Here is an 18,856-nt window from a genome sequence, read left to right on the forward strand (position 1 = left end):
TTATCACTATAAACTAGACCCTATATTTAGTGCCTTTCGGTACCCTAGCCCTTAACCAATCAACTTAATCAAGCTAAGAGTCTCACAGCTAATTCCTATTTTGTTTATTGAAAACTGCATAAAATCCATAAACTGCATACAATTCTATGTACATGATCCTTTGATAGTGAATGTGAAAGGAAGAGGTTATTAATCAGAATCCAAACTTTTCCATTTCTTTATTAAGCACGACTAACTTTATTATATGTTGATCGTCCCTAAGCTGATTCTTGCTCAGTTATATGTATTCTTTTTCACAAAAATTGAAGGTACTGAAGGAACTTTAGCGGCACAATAACATCTCGTGAATTTCAATGAAATATCCATAGAGGCATGGTATCAAGGCAATATTTTATATATTATTATTGTGCAATGTATATGCACACAGACAAGTCATATTTGTATCAAGTAGATGCTTAGATACAAATAATTTACATCTCCAAGATATTATTGTGGCCTTCAAACTGTCCTGATTGGCGACCACTGTTGTGAAACACAAAAGGCAGACAGGTTTTATGATATATTGTGAATTATACTGCAGATATGTCATATGTTTTACAGTTGCCTAATCTTGATAACCTGTTGGGGCTCTCTGGCTATTTCCCCACAGTTAGTAGAAACCGGCTTTTAATGGGATTAAATGCATGTCATTTTTGGTTTAAATTAGGTTATCCACTAAAAGGGAGCATGGATTCAGTTTGTTACTTCATAACAGATAATCTTGCTCATTTTCTGCCAGTAAGATATTGGAAAAAGAAGCATCCAGACCAAAGGTTTTGGTTAATGGAATGTGTAATATGACAACTATGGGCCTATAGGTATAGGCCAGGTAATTAATAAAAAAGTAGGTGTCAGCAACACATTGTCGGAAAATGTTCACCACTTTCTTAAATTCCCTTTGTCATTAGAAGCAATGTAAAACCATTTAGTGGTAGGAAGAGGAATGGGGAAACATTAGGAGACAGAATTACCATGATTTGTTTGTTAATCCTGGTTTCTATACAAACTAATCATGGTAGCTTGTTTTATTATTTTCCATCAGGGGATGTGAAGGGTCTAACGATTCTGTGGGTCAGTTCCATGGACTTTCTTAGTATCTCAGCCTTATTTAAAAAGATTACAACATTCACTATATTAATACTGTACCTCAGTTTCTTTATATGTATATTTGCACTGAATGTTGCTAATGAAATCTCCTCCACTATATCCACCATCAATGTATTGGTCATCTGTAGTATGAATATAGATGAGGCGTTAATATGTGGAAATAGATGAGGTGTTATTTTCTAACTCTTTACAGATCTTCCTAAGTCTGTTTTCTATGTGCAAAATCTTTAATTTTAGATCACCAAGTTGTTTGGTGTTATTGCTGTTTCTTTTTTCCTTTCTTTTTTTCCTGCAACCTTTTGGGTGGAAAGACTGTGTTCAACAGTTCTCTGGACCCATAGATCGCTCCCCTCCTTATTCCTTTGGACAATCGACTCACACCACTGTAGGTCAACCTCCCAATCTGCTTTTGCTCTGAAGATTCATCACACCTCTGCAGAGTATGCAGGCTCCTTCCCTTTCTCAGCCGCAGTTTGACTCCTTCCCTTTCTCAGCCGCAGTTTGACTTCAAGATGATTTATGTCAGAGGATACGCTATTTCCAGCAATGCAAGGCTCTAAGTGGTGTTCCCTCACCACTGGGAAGCAGGATGTCAGGCAGATACCACCTCTGGTTCCATAGCAATCTGCTGAGTACTCTACGGAGCACTGGTGCCACAAAGGCCTTCACAGCCCTGGCAGTGCAGGGGATCTCGAGCTCCAGGGGTCCCTCACAGCACAGTACCTTGGCCTGAGAGCTCCGGAGTGAGTCTGGAACGGGGCCCCTCCATGTACCTTGCAGGGGGGGGGGGCTCTTGAACTTTCGTTATGCCACCGCTATGGACCAATACTTTCCATGGTCAAAGAGAACATGGAACTGTACCAGCAGTAGCTCACATTTACGCCTTCATTGCAGACAGGGGATTGAGATTCTGTGTCTGCACTTTCACAACCAATTTGAGTCAGTTGTCTTTTTGTCTGACCTCTCTAGGGCGTTATCCATACACAGCCTTAGTATAGAGGAATGAAAGGTTCCAGCCTGGAGTACCCACAAAAAAGGCACATGGAGATGTGAGCTTTTTGCCCTTGTCTATTTACAGAATAACTGAATAGTGAATACAAAAGAGACAAAAAGCTGGCCTCACCGTAAGGGCCCTTTTCTCTGCAGAGACTGCAGTCCTACCCTTGACCCCACCATCCACCAAATGGTAGTGCTCGGGACGACTAATCAACAGCTCCTCTCAGCAAAAGGACAATAATCAGATTTCTAAATGAGCCACGCCTCCTCATTCACCACTTCGGTGTCTAGGTCTCCTCCCTTCAGGAAGGCCATTCATGTGAGCAGAGACCAAGGGGGTGGTGTCTGCATGCACAAGTCCCTGCATGCCTTACAGAGAAGTCTGATATATAATGCCAGTTTGCTGAGTATTTGCTAAGATAAAGGAGCATATAGCCTAAGAGTAATGGAACTTGTAGGTAGGTATTTTTTCTATTTTTCTTTTTTGGGGAATTTCGTTCTTATGAACATTTCTTCCCTGTGAACAGCAATTTAGAATTCTATCAGTCACCCAGGGGTTATTAATACCTACTTAATTAAACCATCCTTGTGATTTGGCAATACAAGCACTGCACGAATGAGCAATGATTAGGGAGTCGAAGTTCATTCGTGATTTATGCTTGGCATATTATTAGTTTTAACTTGTAACAGCAAATTAATATGCTAATTGTTCTCAGTTAGCTTCACAGGTTTATTGGACATAATAATAATTATATTCTGTTGTTTTCAGGTATTTTATACAGAGGTCGAGAAAGGTAAACCCTTGAAGCAGCAATCACAAGATGCTCCTCTCAGCCTGGACATGCTGGTGAGTCTCTGTACTTATAACAATATAATTTATGTAACCAAAGCCCCCTTTCTGTATAGCGTGTATTTAATATCCAAATCTGTGCACTTTGGCATTACCTGGCAATGGGCTGTCTAGATCTGATCTGTTCTTCCATAATATATTGATTGGTCGTTTATTTGCAAACGAGAGCTAAGCTTTTGTAAGTGGGAGTTTGATGCTTTTTGCTCGGGCCCTTATTGAAAATGAACTAAGCACCCACCCAGCTAATGCTTGCACATTAGTTCTACAGCCCTACCTCCAGCGACGACTGGTGCCTGCTGGTAACAGCAGCCCCATCCCTAGCAGTGTCCAATGAAATCAGATTACTGGTATCAAATGGGCTGTCAAATTGAAGCATCCTGGAAGTAGAACTCACTGTCCTTACTTACTCTTCAGAAATATTGTATGATTCTATTTACTCTTTGTTTGGGTGAAGTGGTGTGGCGCTCCAGCAACTAGAGCCTAATAAACTATCTAAGTTAAATCCAAATTGATCTAACAAAATATGAACCATGGACTGGTTAATATGCTGCTCAACAGTACTCATTCGTAGTTCATTATTATTCATTACAAATATCTCTTGGAGTGTGTTTACAAAAAACTTTTTAATTTATTTAATTTTCCAGTTTAGGCCAGACCAGTTTGGAATCAGAAAATATTTATCTGAAATAATCTTTCATGTAGCTCACAGTATTTGGTATTCACTCAGTGCTTTTCACTTTACACTTAATCAGGAGTACAAGTCCAAATACCTAAGAGGACTGCAATGTTGCATTGAATATCATTAACACAAGATGAAGTAAGGAAAATAATCACATGGTAATAACTTCTGTCTCATGTCATCTTGTATAAGAACACGTTGTAACTGGTTAACATACTACTGCAGTATTTATTACAAACTTACCCAGTTTGTTTCTTATATCGCTGTGCTCAGAACATCTGAAATCCCCAATTCCTGTTTTATTAAAGAGCATAATATCCTTTTGTGGATTGTATTGTTATTGCTTCTCTGAGATACCCCTTTTTTACTAATATAAATACCTTTCTGTCACTTAATGCTGTTCAACATCACTTTCTATTAATTTGTGACGACCGCGTTGTTACATACCGCGTAGTAAAAGCACGCATTGTAACGTGCTATATTCGTCTCTTGCTCTGTGCTGTTTGCACGTGCATAATTGAAACCAGCCTAATTTAGTGCCCTTGTCAGTAGCTTTCGAGTTGATAGCACCTTCCATCCTATTGGTGGAGGTTTCAAACTCTACCCTTGCAGTTGTCTTCAACAGGCATTTAATTGGCTATAAATGTGTATCTAAAATGTGAAAATATATTTATTTTTGTAATTTTTACATACGTTTATGAATTTTGCAATTTACTCTGCAACCTTTACAAGAAGCGTACAAAGTCAATAGGTTGTTTCTGGTGAAGATATTTTTTTCTCTTAATTTATTATTCATATTTAGCAGAAATAAAAATGCCAGTCAGTTTCACGGTCAATGGAACAAAACAGTTAAAAAGATGATCTATGTGGAAAAGGAACACACTGAGCTGTAATGTGAATGGTCTGGGGGAGGATCAAGAGAGGAATGGTAAATATGCTTGTGAGAAGGCACTATCCAGATGTAGTACTATTGCAAGAGACACATCTCATTGGCAACCACTGCATTGCCCTCCATAAAGGGGGGTATAAATTGGTGGCGCATGCTGGGTTTACCAAGGGGTACAGGAGAGTCAGTATTTTGATGAAAAACTACTTTCCCTTGCCGATCCAGGCTACGTGGTCCGTCCGACCAGAGGGGCCGATATATTGGTGTCTCGGGACAATGAGGGGGGGGAGGACGGTGACCTTCTTGTCAATATATGTACCGCCTGGCCTCCTATTCAACACTTTCCTGGACCTGGGTGCTGTCTTCCTCACCCTGCCACTGGGCCTTTTGGTATTAAGGGGTGACTTAAATGCAGTACTTGACGGGGAGATTGACAAACATCCGGCACGGATACTCAGACCATCGCAGAGTTGGCTCCCAGACTTCCTTGAAACGGTGGGGCTTGTGGACAGCTGGCGGGTACGTAATCCGACACAGAAGCACTTCACACACGTATCCGCCGCACACCACAGCATGTCCAGATTAGATTAAGGAGGCATGTTACCTTGGAATGGGTATCTCTGATCATTCTCCAATGTGGTTGCAGGTGGAGCTTGGGCAGCCTACGGTAGGCAGAGTAGCCCCAATTAGTGTGTGGCACATAAAAGACCCCGACACCAAAAACGAGATAGTCAGGGTGTTGAAACGTTACTTCCAAGAAAATGGGGGCACTGTTGACTCAGCGCAGTCTTTGTGGGAAGCATATAAGACAGTGGTGCGGGGGGAGGTCCTACCTTTGGTGGCGGAGAAGAAAAGGAAGCCTCAGGCAGAGGTAGTCAGGGCATAGGCGGATGTGATAAGGTTGGAGGAAAAGGCGGCCAGATCTACCACTCCGGAAGACCTACACCTTTTGAAGTTACGACAGGATGAATATAAAGGCCTAGCCAGAGATAGGGCGATTGCCCAGAACAATGTCATCCAAAGTCGAAATATGAACATGGAGACAAGGCTGGTAAATTGATTGCGTGACTTGAACGTGAGGAATGGGCATTGAGGCTGGTACCTGAGTTGAAGGGAATAGATTCTGCCATGGTCACAGACCCGCAGGCAGTGGCGGATGAGTTCTATGACTATTACAGAGGGGTATACACCACAGTTGGTAGATATACAGAGGCAGAGAATAGGGAAATGATTAAGGATATATGCATGCCTGAACTGTCTGAAGATAATAAGGGAGACTTGGACTCCCCTTTTACAGACAATGAAGTTACACAGGCGATTAGAGGGATAAAATCTGGGAAGGCGACTGGCCCCAATGGAATACCAATAGAAATGTACAAATTGAATGCTCATAAACTCGCCCCATACATCCGTGCCATGTTCACTGAAAGTAGGGAGATAGGTCGACTCCCGTATAACCAGCGGGTGGCAAATATTGCAGTTACCCATAAGACAGGCAAACCTAAGACACTTTGTTCCTCATACAGACCCATTTCACTGCTTAACGCCGAGCCTAAAATCTTGGCGAAACTACTCGCTACCAGATTAGTTAAAGTAATCACAACTTTGATACACCCCGATCAGCCTGGCTTCATGCCGCGCCGAAAAACGGCTCTCAACTTGCGGAGGCTGCCCGGGATCCTAGGTGGTTCCCCAAAAATACACGAGCCGGCGGTCTTGGTGTCCTTGGATGCTACCATGGCGTTTGATAGGGTCGAGTGGTCCTATTTATTTGCGGTATTGGCAAAGTTGGGCTTTGGAACAGAGTTTATTTGTTGGGTACGTTTACTATACGCTAATCCCTTGGCCAGGGTAGTTGTGAACAACTGTAAGTCGGCTGACTTTCCTCTTGGGAGGGGTACGAGACAGGGGTGCCCTTTGTCCCCGCTCCTCTTCACTCTTGCACTGGAACCTCTGGCGGCGTGGGTCAGGTGGGATCGGTCAATACGTGGTTTGCGGTGGACACTGGAGTGGAAGGATAACATTTCACTATATGCCGATGATATCCTGCTTTATCTTACCAACCCCAGGGCGTCTTTGAACGGTTTTCTGGATGTACTAGCCATATTCGGTAGGTCTTCCGGATTCGCTATAAACTGGTCGAAATCGGTGCTCTTTATCCTCACGGGTGAGCCACCGGTAATCCCGCAGTCATGCCCTATACAGATTCAGCCATTAGGGTTTAAATACCTAGGTATTTACGTAACACTTGACCCGAAGCTGCACTATACCAACAATCTGGGTCCTCCCTTGAACTGGTTTAAAAAGGACGTGGAGCACTGGAAGGCTCTTCCACTATCCTTGCTGGGTAGGGCGGTGCTGTTTAAGATGATGGCGCTGCCCCGATTTTTGAATGTTCTCCATAATACAATGGACCCGGTACCGTTATCCTATTTCAAAGACATTGAGGCCCTTCAGAGGAAGCTTCTCTGGGACGGAAGACCCCGAATTGCATTTTCTAAGCTCACTCTCCCATGGTATGATGGTGGGATTGGACTGGCAGATTTACGAAAGTACTATTGGGCTTCACAACTTGCAGCGGTGAACCATGTTGTGTACGGGCCCCCAGGGGACCCAGGATATGCCATGGATCATGGGCAGGCGCCAGGTGGGGATATCACCAGGGCGATCTTTGCTAGGCCTAGGCGGTTCTCGCTGATGGGCCCAACGGCACATGCAGTCCACATGTGGCATGCGGCCAATGAATATGTTGCCTGGGAATGGAAACTAACCTTAGCCAACCCCCTATGGAATTCTGAGAGACTTGGGAGCTTGTCAAAATCCAAGGGACTTGACAAGTGGGATCTCATTGGGATCGCTCAGTTCAAGGATGTGTGGGGAGGGGACAAAATACATACATTCGACTTTCTCAAACAACAATAAAGCCTACATGATAGTGAGTATTATCGATACCTCCAGGTTAGACATGCCCTCCTCACTCAGATACCTAAGGACACCACGCTTCCAGAGGCCTCTCCTCTCGAGGATCGAGTGTTAGATGGGCACCTCCCCGAGAAAACTATCTCTTTAATATACAAAAAGCTTATTAATAATATGGAATACCCGCTGGGACTTATCAGAACGCAGTGGAGTGCAGATGGGATCGAGCTAGATGACGAAGACTGGACAGAGGCGATTTCCCCCCCGAAGGTGGTGGTGATCCAGATGAGGCTTAGACTGGTGCAACTAAAGATCTTGCACATGTCGTATACTACAGGGCTCGACTGGTACGTATGGGGCAAATGGAGAGTGGAGAGTGCCGAAGGAGATGTGGAGAGCTTGGCACTTTTATGCATATTCTGTGGCACTGCGTGGAAGTAAAGGAATATTGGGCGAAGGTTCATGCCGAGATAAGAGAAGCCTTGGGGAGGAGATACGACCAGAGGCCCGGAGATGCATATTGAATGTGTGGGAACCCACGAACTTGAATGTGTATTGGAAGAAATGGGTGACACTGGCATGTATGGTAGCGAAACAAAATATTGCTCAGCTGTGGGGGGCCAGCCAACCACCCCGGGGTTCCTAATGGGCGGAGGACTTGGACTGTTGTATGTTAAGGGAGAAGTCTGTATATGTGGCCAGGGGTTGTCCAGAGAAATGGGGAAAGGTCTGGGGGCCTGGAATAGCCACCTCGTGAGATTTGTGCACCCCCGGCGCAACGAGTAGAAGCAGAAGCTCAGGAATCCCTGTGATCCTATAAATCATATATTGTTTTTAGAGATTCTGTACGAGCGATATTTTAACTTGTCTAATGAGGAAACTGTTAACTCACCTGATGTTTTTCTTTTTTTGTTAATTTGTCAATAAAAAGAAATTTAAAAAAAAGTTTTATTGGTAATCATTAGAAACCTTTACGAAAAAGTCTATGATGATTTATAAACGTGAATAAATAAAATAAATAAATAATTAGTCTTCTGAAAGTTTTAATCTGTACACCTATTCTGAAAGAAACCCCTACTATTAAGGTTCCTCGCTTGAAAACCCATAAATCATATACTCAAAGGTATCTCAAGGACTCTATAGACAAACATCCATCCCAAACGCATCCTGTAATGTTTCAACGGCGTCCGGTATTTCCTGAAAAAAATATGTAAGTGGCAAGCCCAAGTATCCTGAGGTATGAAAAATCTAATTCTCCATATCCATCATAACCTTTCAGATTTTATCTTATCTGCTCATCTGTGCCACTGCAAACCACTCCTACACCTAGGAAACTCCAAACAACTGTTATTATTTGCAGATGCCTTTTAATTGTCTTACTATTGTAAATCCTCTGTATGATTCCTCTCCCTATAAGTACTTGTTTTGAAATTATATATTTACTTTCATGTTTTAATATAAAGGTTGGAGATTATATCATTTACTTTAATAATTTGGGTTGTAAACACTATAGGGTCCATTACGATGTTGGGCGGATTGCCTCCGCCAGGTTGGCGGTAGCCACCGCCGGCCTGGCAGAGGCAATCCGCCCGACATCCATTCCCGAATTCCCCCCGCCATATTAGTATGGCGGGGGGACCGCGGCGGACGGAAAGACCGTCCGCCGCTTTTCCGCCCCGGTCGCCTTGCGGCTGGGGCGGAAAAGGAATAATATAGTGGCGGTGTTTATCAGACACCGCCAGCCATATTATGATGGGGTGAAACAGATGCCTTTCCGTGGCGGTGATGCCGCCACGGAAAGCCATGCGGTCTTCCCTTTGGGGGCCCCCAAAGTGAAGGAGGGGTGGGGGGTGCACACGGGGGTACCTGTGGTACCCCCCTGCATTTGCATATACAATGCAGTAGGCACCGCGCGGTGCCTGCCGCATTGTGCATGCAAATGCATACAAGCATTTGTAGGATTGTGGCGGGCGGTGCTCTCTGCACCGCCCGCCACAATGTTATAAATGCAGGATGCGGCCGCCACTGTGGCGGCCGCATCCTAATGCCACCCACGGTACCCCCGCCCTTATGGCGGGCGGTCCCTAGTCCCGATAGGATGGCGGGCGGACTAAGTCCGCCCGTCATCCTAATGACCCCCTACGTGTTTTGAACCCCCTTAGCACTTACTTTAAATGTATTTTGATTGAACTAATTTTGTATTTAGAAGGGCAGTCAGAAAAGAATATTTATCTGGGTTAAAACACCTATAAAATAATAAACATAAATACACCATACCATAACTACAATGCATTACAATAAATCAATTAGATCACAAAAATCATACAAAAACGAGGAAAATTTCAAAGCATACATGAAGAAAACTTTATATTTAGAAAATTGTTTAGTTATATATAACACCACCAATCCTCTATCTTTTCTTAATGGGCCCTTTTAGGAAGGATACAATTGAAAAACAGACGTTTTCGTTGTGCAATATTTGAAGATACAACAAAGCAGGTCGAGCTTGATTAAAATGTTCTATAAAAATACTATGCAAGTTGGCATAAAAAACACAGAACATAATAAAAACAAAGTGTGTTCTGTGGAGAGACTTTGTTACAAAATCCTAGATTTTTAACCTGAGTCCACCCTTTAAGCACTACCTAAAGACAATGTAACATTTTCAGCCGTAATGTGGCTAATAAAAACTGATGGTCAGCATTAGTGCTAAAGGATAAATATGGCTTGGCTTGCCAGCTGGTCTTTAACACTGCGTACCCCTCAACTATCAGCTTCAGCAACTCTAAGCTCCCCCTACCATGAGATCTAGAAGCATGAAATGTTTTTTGACCCACCCCCACATCGCTTTTGATAATGTTCTCTGGGTGATTTAAAAGTTCAGGTTGACCAAGAGCAGAAAACAAGGTCGTAAATTTCAGCCAAGGGATATGCAGTGCCCTATAGAGACCGAGCCAACCCCTTAGTATGGTTCAATTGAGACCTGATTGTTTTTTCGTCCAGACAATCAGCCAGCATAACAACGGGCAAAGAACAAGTGTGACAGGCACATATGTTAGACCTAACTGGGTGGAAAGAGAGAGATGAGGTTCTGTGTGGACTATAGAGGGCTCAACTCTGGCACCAAGACAGATGCTCACTCCATTCCAAGAGCAGATGAGTTGATAGACAAACTAAGGGCAGCCAAATTTCTAAGCACCTTTGACTTGACTGCAGGGTACTGGCAAATTGGCATGGCCCCAGGAGCCAAAGAGAAGACAGCATTCTCCACCCCTGATGGGCACTATCAGTTTACTGTGATGCCTTTTGGGTTAAAGAATGCCCCTGCCACCTTCCAGAGGTTGGTGAACCAAGTCCTGACTGGGTTGGAATCCTTCAGTGCAGCCTATCTTGATGATATTGCTGTCTTTAGCTCCACCTGGCAGGATCACCTGATCCACCTTGGGAAGGTTCTGCAAGCCCTGCAATCTGCAGGACTGACTATCAAGGCATCGAAATGCCAGATAGGGCAGGGCACTGTGGTGTACTTGAGCCACCTTGTGGGCCAAGATCCAGAGCATCCTGGACTGGGCAGCTCCAACCACCCAGACTCAAGTCAGGGCATTCCTTGGCTTGACTGGATATTACAGAAAGTTTGTGAAGGGATATGGGTCTATTGTGACTCCCCTCACAGAACTCACCTCCAATCAAATGCCCAAGTAAGTAAACTGGACTGTTAGCTGCCAAAAGGTTTTTGACACCCTGAAAAAAGCAATATGCTCAGCACACATTCTAAAAGCACCAAACTACTCCAAGCAGTTCATAGTGCAGACTGATGCCTCAGAGCTGGGGATAGGAGCAGTCCTCTACCAGATCAATGAGGAAGGCCACGACCAACCTGTTGCTTTTATAAGCAGGAGGCTACTCCCCAGTGAGCAGCGTTAGAGTGCCATTGAGAGGGAGGCCTTTGCCGTGGTTTGGTCCCTGAAGAAGTTGAGGCCCTATCTGTTTGGTACTCACTTCCTGGTTCAAACTGACCACAGACCTCTCAGATGGCTAATGCAGATGAAAGGGGAACATCCAAAACTACTGAGATGGTCCATCTCCCTACAGGGTATGGACTTTGAAGTGGAACACCGACCAGGGACTGCCCATGCCAATGCAGATGGACTTTCCAGGTTCTTCCACTTAGACAATGAAGACTCCCCAGGCCAAGGTTAGTCTCATCACCTTAAGGTTGGGGGGGGTTGTGTGAGAAAGTGTCATCTTTCTTGCCTTGGTATGCCCCCACTTTTTTTTAGAACTGCTGTTGTACTTTGACTGAGTGTGCTCTGGGTCCCTGCCAATCAGGTACCAAGAGCCTGTGTTCCTTCCCTACAAAGAAAAGCTATGCTGAAACAAAATACCCAATTGGCATCTCTGGCCCCTGTCAGCCCCTAGTAAATGGTACCCTAGGTACCCAGGGCATGGTGACCAGAGAAGACCCCTGAGGGCAGCAGCACTTATTGTGCCACCCTCAGGGGCCTTGTACCCTGGCTCCCACACACTGCCTTTGCAGGCTGAGTGCCTAAGTACAAAACTAAAGTAAGAGTCGACATGGCACACATCCCTGTGTGCCATGCTCACAGAACCCACTGCCCTGGCATACTTCAGTCACCCCTCTAGCTGGGTGCCCTATGCCAGAGGTGAGGGCCCAGGTGCATGAGCCCTGTGCCCCTACAGTACCCAGGGCCATTCCTGGGCACTGTAAGTGCAGTGTTGCTATTTAAGAGTATATGGTGCTGGGAGGTTGTCATTCACAAACTCCACAGCACCATAATGGCTTCACTGAAGACTGACAAGTTTGGTACCAAACTTCTCAGCACATTAAACCCGCCCTGATGCCAGAGTGGGATTTAATGTAAAAATGCACGAGAGGGCATCTTAGAGATGCCCTACAAAAACCAGAACCTACAATCCACGTCTGGGCTGAGTGGCTGCAGAGGCTGCCACACAGCAGATATGTTGCTGGACCCCTGGGTAGAGAGCCCCCCGCTCTCCTGGGTCTGCAACAAAGCACATCCTGGGCGAGGTGCTATGTCTCCTCCCCCAGGATGGACAGGGGGAAGCTTCAAAGGCATACCCCCTCTGAGAGCTTCTCCAGACCATTTGCTGTACCCAGCAACCAGCCCCTCACCAGTCCTACCCCCACTCTGGCGGGAAGACTGGTGGGAAAAACTACGTCAGGAAGGGGGGGATGTACCAACCTGTGCCAACTCCACCCCTCAGGTGGAGGAGGCGAGGTGAAGCACGACCCCGGGCTCTGGCCATCTTGTAGATGGGGAGTTCTGCCCAATCCCAGCTAGGCTCCTGCCCCCCTCCCACAGGAGAGGAGCAGGCTAGTGGGTGTACTCACCCCAGGACCGGGACCCCTTGGTCCCTGCCCTTGTCCTGCCTGTAACGCCCCTAAATTTAGTATTTAGGGGCTCCCTGAACCTTCCTTCCTCAGATCGCGATATCAAAAAGAAGAAAGAAGATCAAGAAGAAGAAGACCCGCCGTGCAGCTGCTAACAACAGGACAACAACAACTGACTTGGCCCCAGCCCTACCGGCCTGTTCATCCTGGAACCTGCTCCTGCCTAAACCCGGTGACCTCCACGGACAGCACCCTTGGGACATCCAGAGGACCTGCCTGCCTTGACCCTCTCGACGATTGGGAATCCAATCAGCAGAGGCTCTGCTGCAACAACCCACCTGGTGCCCACCAGGAAGCTCCGGACCAGCCCACTCTGCACCAGCCGAGCCCGGGCCATCCAACCTGAACCAAGACCACGAGGACGTCCACCCGACGACTGGGACCTGAAGTCCAGTGCCCAAAGACCCTCCTCGACGAACCAGCCGATGCCTGCAGACTCAGAACCAGGGGCCACCCCAACCGCGACCAGCCGAGGGTAAGCTTTTCCGACACCCAAAGACACCCCTGCACCCGGCGCCCTACAGCCCCCTGTGCCTCCCTTTGGGGTACCTACCTGTGCTCCAACATCCCAATTTACCTCTCGAAGTGCTGGTCGCCTCTGGAGAGTCACCGTCCCTGAGCCTGCAGCCTTTGTTCCTTTTTCAAGATCCTCATTGGATAACATTGAGTGCCCGGTGGCTCAAAAGCACTCTGCACCCAGCCGCCTGAGTGCCGCTGGCTGGGACCTCTTTCACCTATCCTACTTCCCTCCTTGCCCAGAGCAATTGACCAGGAGGCCAGCACCCAGAGCCGTGTGGCCTGCTAGCCAGCAGCCACCAAACGAAGGCCCCCTTTCCCTCATTGGATAACATTGGGCCTACCTACCTCTGCACCCGGCCGCCCCTGCGCCGCTGGGACTGAACTAACTGTACTCACCTGACCCTGGGGGACCCCTGAGTCTATGCCCAGAACCCTAACTTCACCAACCAAGTACTCACCTGGGAACCGGTAATTCACTTACCAGCCATTGGATAACATTGACCCATTTTGGACTCAAACATTTTCTGTGTGAAGTTTTGAAAACTGAAAATATTCCTATAAAATCAGCCAAAGTCTGAATTCGAAAATACTCCCCTGTGATCAGGAGAGAAGCCAGTACTGTACATTTCAGCCCAGTACTGAACCACAAAAGTAATCCCTAGCGGGTTTACTAGTAACCTGTATTTTCTCCATAGGAACCCATTGTCTGCTTTTCTATGAAATTCCTTCTAAGTGTCTACTTTTGAAAACTGCAAATATTCTTTAAAAATCGTACGAAATACTGAAACGCAATTACCTACCTGTTTTGAGTTAAGCCCCCAGTGCTGGCCCTAGGAGACTAGTGCTGGGTTACAAAAGTAACGCGATCATACTTTACCTGTAACCTGAATTTCCTCCCATTGAATAACATTGTGAGAATTACCTCAAAAAGTTTCTAAGTGTGAACTTTTAAAACAGCTTTATATTCAGGAAAAATCATCACTGTAACTAAAACGTTTTTGCTAATCTGGTTTCAGCTTAGACCTCAAGACTGAATCCAAGATCTAGTCCTAGAACTACCAAAGTAATCCATGAAGTAATCAACTGTACTTTCCTATGAAAACCCATTGAGCTCAATGCTAGAGTGTGTTTCAGAACTGTATTGCTTATTAGCCAACCTGTGATTATTATGTGTACAAACGTATTGCTCCTCTGCAAAGTATTTACATGAGAGTACTCGTAATGTGAAAAGTATATTTTTATAACTGTTGGTTCTAAAAATAAAACAACCATATCTCTGGATATACAAACAATTGGCCTGAAATTCAGTCTTTGAGTGTGTGAAACCTTTTGCTGACTGAGTGTATACATCAAATGCTTTACACTGTCCTCTGGTACTGCCTTACTGTTCGACCAAGCTACCACTTTAGAGTAAGGTCAGTTCTGACTTTAACCTTTGTTATACCTCTGGGGTTGGTATACACACTGTACTTCCTTCTAGTCCTTTATATACAGAGCCACTTTCTCACAATATATATATCACTTGTTAATTTCTCAATGTTAGTCTGTTTTTCTTCTTTAAAGATTTTCCGCATCTACTTTTTCACTCACCAAATTATTAGTAATATTATTCTTAGTAGGATACATAAAATATGGCACAACAACAATTAATGTTAACCAGACATACATTAGTAGTAAAACACGTATACAGCAAGCATTAATACATCTACGTTTAAAACGTTGATTTCGATATCCAGTCTCTTGTAAATTTGCCTTTGACATTTAGAAAAATCAAAACATAAACAAACAGTGAAAAAACAAAAACATTTAAAAATGAAAGTGTAGTGTATCCAAGCACTTCTTTAAGCCTTCTTGCTTCTCTCTTTTATTTTATATTCTACAGCCTTTAACTGAGCCCCAACTTAATTGTCTGCACTTTTTCAGAACAGTCTTTCAATGTTCTGCACACAAATTTGTGACACAGTTCATTTAGGCTCATAACAATTCTTGTCACTTTCTTTATCTTCACAATGATCTGTAGGTTCAGCTGCTTCAGCCACTAGAAATGTCTATTCAGGAACTGTGTATTTCTTGTTCGGAACTCTTGCTCTTTGTGTTCTTTAAACTGTATCTTCTTTTGAATCGCTTTGTTCTGTTTGGCTTGATACTTCTATTATTGTATTTGGAACTTTCTCATTTCTCTCTTTTTACTCCCTTTGGCCTATTATGTCCTTTTCTTGCCTTTTTCACTTGCACAGAGTCACCACCGGATTCAAGACTTCAGTCAAAACTTCTCTTTTTTCTTCCTTTTTCATTTGCACTTGCTCTTGAATCAAACTCTCTTCTTCATCGGCATTAACAACAGTCAAACGAGACCCAGTAACTGGTGCCCACTTGGACCCAGGTCAAGTGGACCTGGGACTCTTCTTGTGTGGCTTGCGTGTATCCGATTTGGTAAGCCACCACACTGTTGCTGTTGTCACAAATATCACTTGGTATGGCCCATGCCAACGCTGACTTCCTCACGTGTTTTTCACCAGGACTTACTCTCCTGGACTTAGATCATGTGCTGGTTCTTGCTGTGTTGTGGTTGCAACTTCTACAACCTGATGAAACACAGAACGCACCACATCAGGCAATCCTCTGCAATAATTGAGCACTAGATCATAAGTTATATTCATCAATTGATTTGCTGGAACTATTGGCTGTCTCATTGCTCTGCCCATAATCACTTCATGGGGCAATAATCCAGTCTTTCTATCAAGAATGCTTCTCAGACTCATTAAAACTAAAGGTAAAGCATCTGGCCATTTTAGTGCTGTGGATACACACACCTCTGAAAGTCTTAACTTAATAGTACCATTAATTTTCTCGACTACACCTGAAGCTTCTGGTCGATAGGCACAGTGTAATTTTTGCTCAATTTATAATGCTGCACAAATCATCCAAATTGTTTCATTATTGAAGTGTGTACCTCTATCTTTTTCTAAAGAGAATGGAAACACAGAACGTGGTATTATCTTTCTCAGTAGTAATTTAGCAACAGTTAGACTATCATTCCATCTTGTTGGATAATCTTCCACCCAGTGAGAGAATAGACAGACCACTACCAACACATATTTCAATCCATTACATGGAGGCAATTCTATAAAGTCTGCCTGCAGTCTAGTAAATTGACCTGCTGCTTTTCTAATTCATCCCCAACTGACAACAATTTTCCTCCCTGCATTTTGCTGCTGGTAAGTTATGCACCTCTGGAAAAGACTTTCTGCGATTACCCTGAAATTGGAATTATACCATGTCTTAACCAGCCTAATTTATTTATTTATTTATTTTGAAAGTTTTATATAGCGCGAACAAGATCTTTGCAGATATCAGAGCGCTTTACAAACGAAGGTTATAGCATGTGAGTACATAACAATTGGGGTGGGGAAGGTACATGTGGGAGCATAGTCCGACTCAGCAGCATAGTCAGATCAGACAGATACATCAATAATGATACAGCTACAAATAGGTAATAGCGTAAACAATCAGGAAGGTCAATAATACGAGTCATACAAAAATGCAAAAGATCAGTAGAACTGAATGGTACATTGACTGTAAATATCATACCCAGTAATAATTCAGGCGTATTTAGCCATGAGGATAGCTTTTACTTCTTTCTTAAAAAGTATGGTGGAGGAGATGAGCCTGGTTTCGGGGGGGAGTGAGTTCCAGATCCTGGGTGCCATTCCTGAGAAGGAGCGTTTATAGGTTTTTTCCTTGCGAAATCTTTGGGGCTTTAGCAAGAGATTGTTTGTGCCTCTAGTGTTCCTGGAGCCTCCAGAAATCGTCAGCTTCTGAGCGAGGTATCCAGGTGAGCTAAGGTGGACAGCCTTGTGCGTCATGCAGGCGATTTTCAGATGTATTCTGGCTTCAAAAGGCAGCCAGTTCAGGGATTTCAGATCAGGGGAGATGTGTGAATGTTTTTTTGATCCAGTGATGAGTCTCGCTGCGGCGTTTAGAGAAGCTCTTATGGGTGCCGTAGTAGTTAGGGGGAGACCGCAGAGGGCGATGCTGCCGTAGTCTATTCGAGGGATGACTAGTGCTTGTACCGCAGTATGGAAATCTTTGGCTGGGAGGAAGGGTTTTAGTTTCCTTAAGGTATTGATCTGGTAGTTCGCACCCTTAGTTGCTTTGTTGATGTGTTCCAGCATGTTGAGGTTGGTGTCGAGTGTTATGCCTAAAGATTTTGCTGAGTCCACGATGGTAGGATGAACATTGAGTGCCGTTAGGTGTTTAAGCCAAATTTGAGCGGTAGTGATTTTCGTGGGAGGTGAGATCAGGAGGAACTCTGTTTTAAGGGCATTGAGTTTGAGATGATTAGCGGCCAGCCATGATTGGGTGCTTCTGATCGTTGAATTCAAGAGCATAATGTCTTTGGGTGATTGTAGTTTGAGATAAAGTTGGGTGTCATCGGCGTACATGTGGAAGTGAACATTGGATGCTTGTAGCAAGGTGGTGAGCGGCTCCATAACTAGGTTAAACAAAGTAGGGGATAGGGAGGATCCTTGTGGGACGCCTAGCGATACAGGTATTGGCGAAGACATCAGGTTGTTACTCTTGAATTTCTGCGATCTGTTGTGTAGAAAGGACGTGAACCACTTGAGCACAGTTCCAGATAGACCCATTCTTGTGTTTAATAGATCGAGTAGATTCTCATGTTTGACGGTGTCGAATGCAGAAGAGAGATCAAGAAGGATGAGGAGGCAGGTATCGTTTTGATCTAGGATTTGGAGGGCGTCGTCAATTATGTGAGTCATAGCAGTTTCTGTACTATGGTCTGCTCTGAAGCCTGATTGATGAGGGTTGAGTAGATCAAACTGATTGATGTGTTTAGTCAATTGTATTTGTGCGCATTTTTCCAACAGTTTGGCAAGAGTCGGAATATTGGTAATGGGACGGTAATTGTTTAGATCAGAGGGGTCGGCTGAAGGTTTCTTTAATAGAGGTGTGACTTGTCCAACTTTGAGGGAGTCGGGGATGGTCCCTTGTTGGAGTGAACTGTTGATGATTTTAGTCCAGAGTGGGAGGAGCGACGGGATAAGGTCTTTGACAGCGTTGGCAGGAAGGGGGTCCGAGGGGTGATTGGCTGGTTTCACAGTGCTGAGCAGTCTACCAATTTCTTCTTCCGAATAGGTGACAAAGGATGACCATGTAGCATTGTTTTTTGGTTCAGTGGGAGCTGTGCAGTGGAGTTTGGGGTAAAGACTTACGTCAATGAGGAGATCGTTCTTTATGTTGTCGGTTTTTTGGGTAAAGAAAGAGGTAATCATAGTGTCTCTGCCTACATGTGTCACACCATGGTACATTCTTGCCATTTGTGACAACAAGCTGTCTGGTATTATTGGTCTTCCATCAGTGTAAAACCACATTTCATCTTCAGCCCTATGTGCACAACCTGCTTTG

At 44.5% G+C, this 18,856-nt stretch overlaps 1 protein-coding gene across 1 annotated transcript in view; it reads left to right on the plus strand.

Moving 5' to 3' along the window:
• Positions 1-18,856, plus strand: part of EGFLAM (EGF like, fibronectin type III and laminin G domains) — an 812,243-nt gene that overhangs the window by 242,096 nt on the left and 551,291 nt on the right. The window contains exon 3 of the mRNA XM_078674979.1: positions 2,912-2,989. Coding sequence (XP_078531105.1) covers positions 2,912-2,989 — 78 coding nt within the window. The remainder of the gene's footprint in view (positions 1-2,911; positions 2,990-18,856) is intronic.

The sequence above is a fragment of the Lissotriton helveticus genome, chromosome 2_1, assembly GCF_964261635.1.
Source record: "Lissotriton helveticus chromosome 2_1, aLisHel1.1, whole genome shotgun sequence".
Taxonomy (NCBI): Eukaryota; Metazoa; Chordata; class Amphibia; order Caudata; family Salamandridae; genus Lissotriton; species Lissotriton helveticus.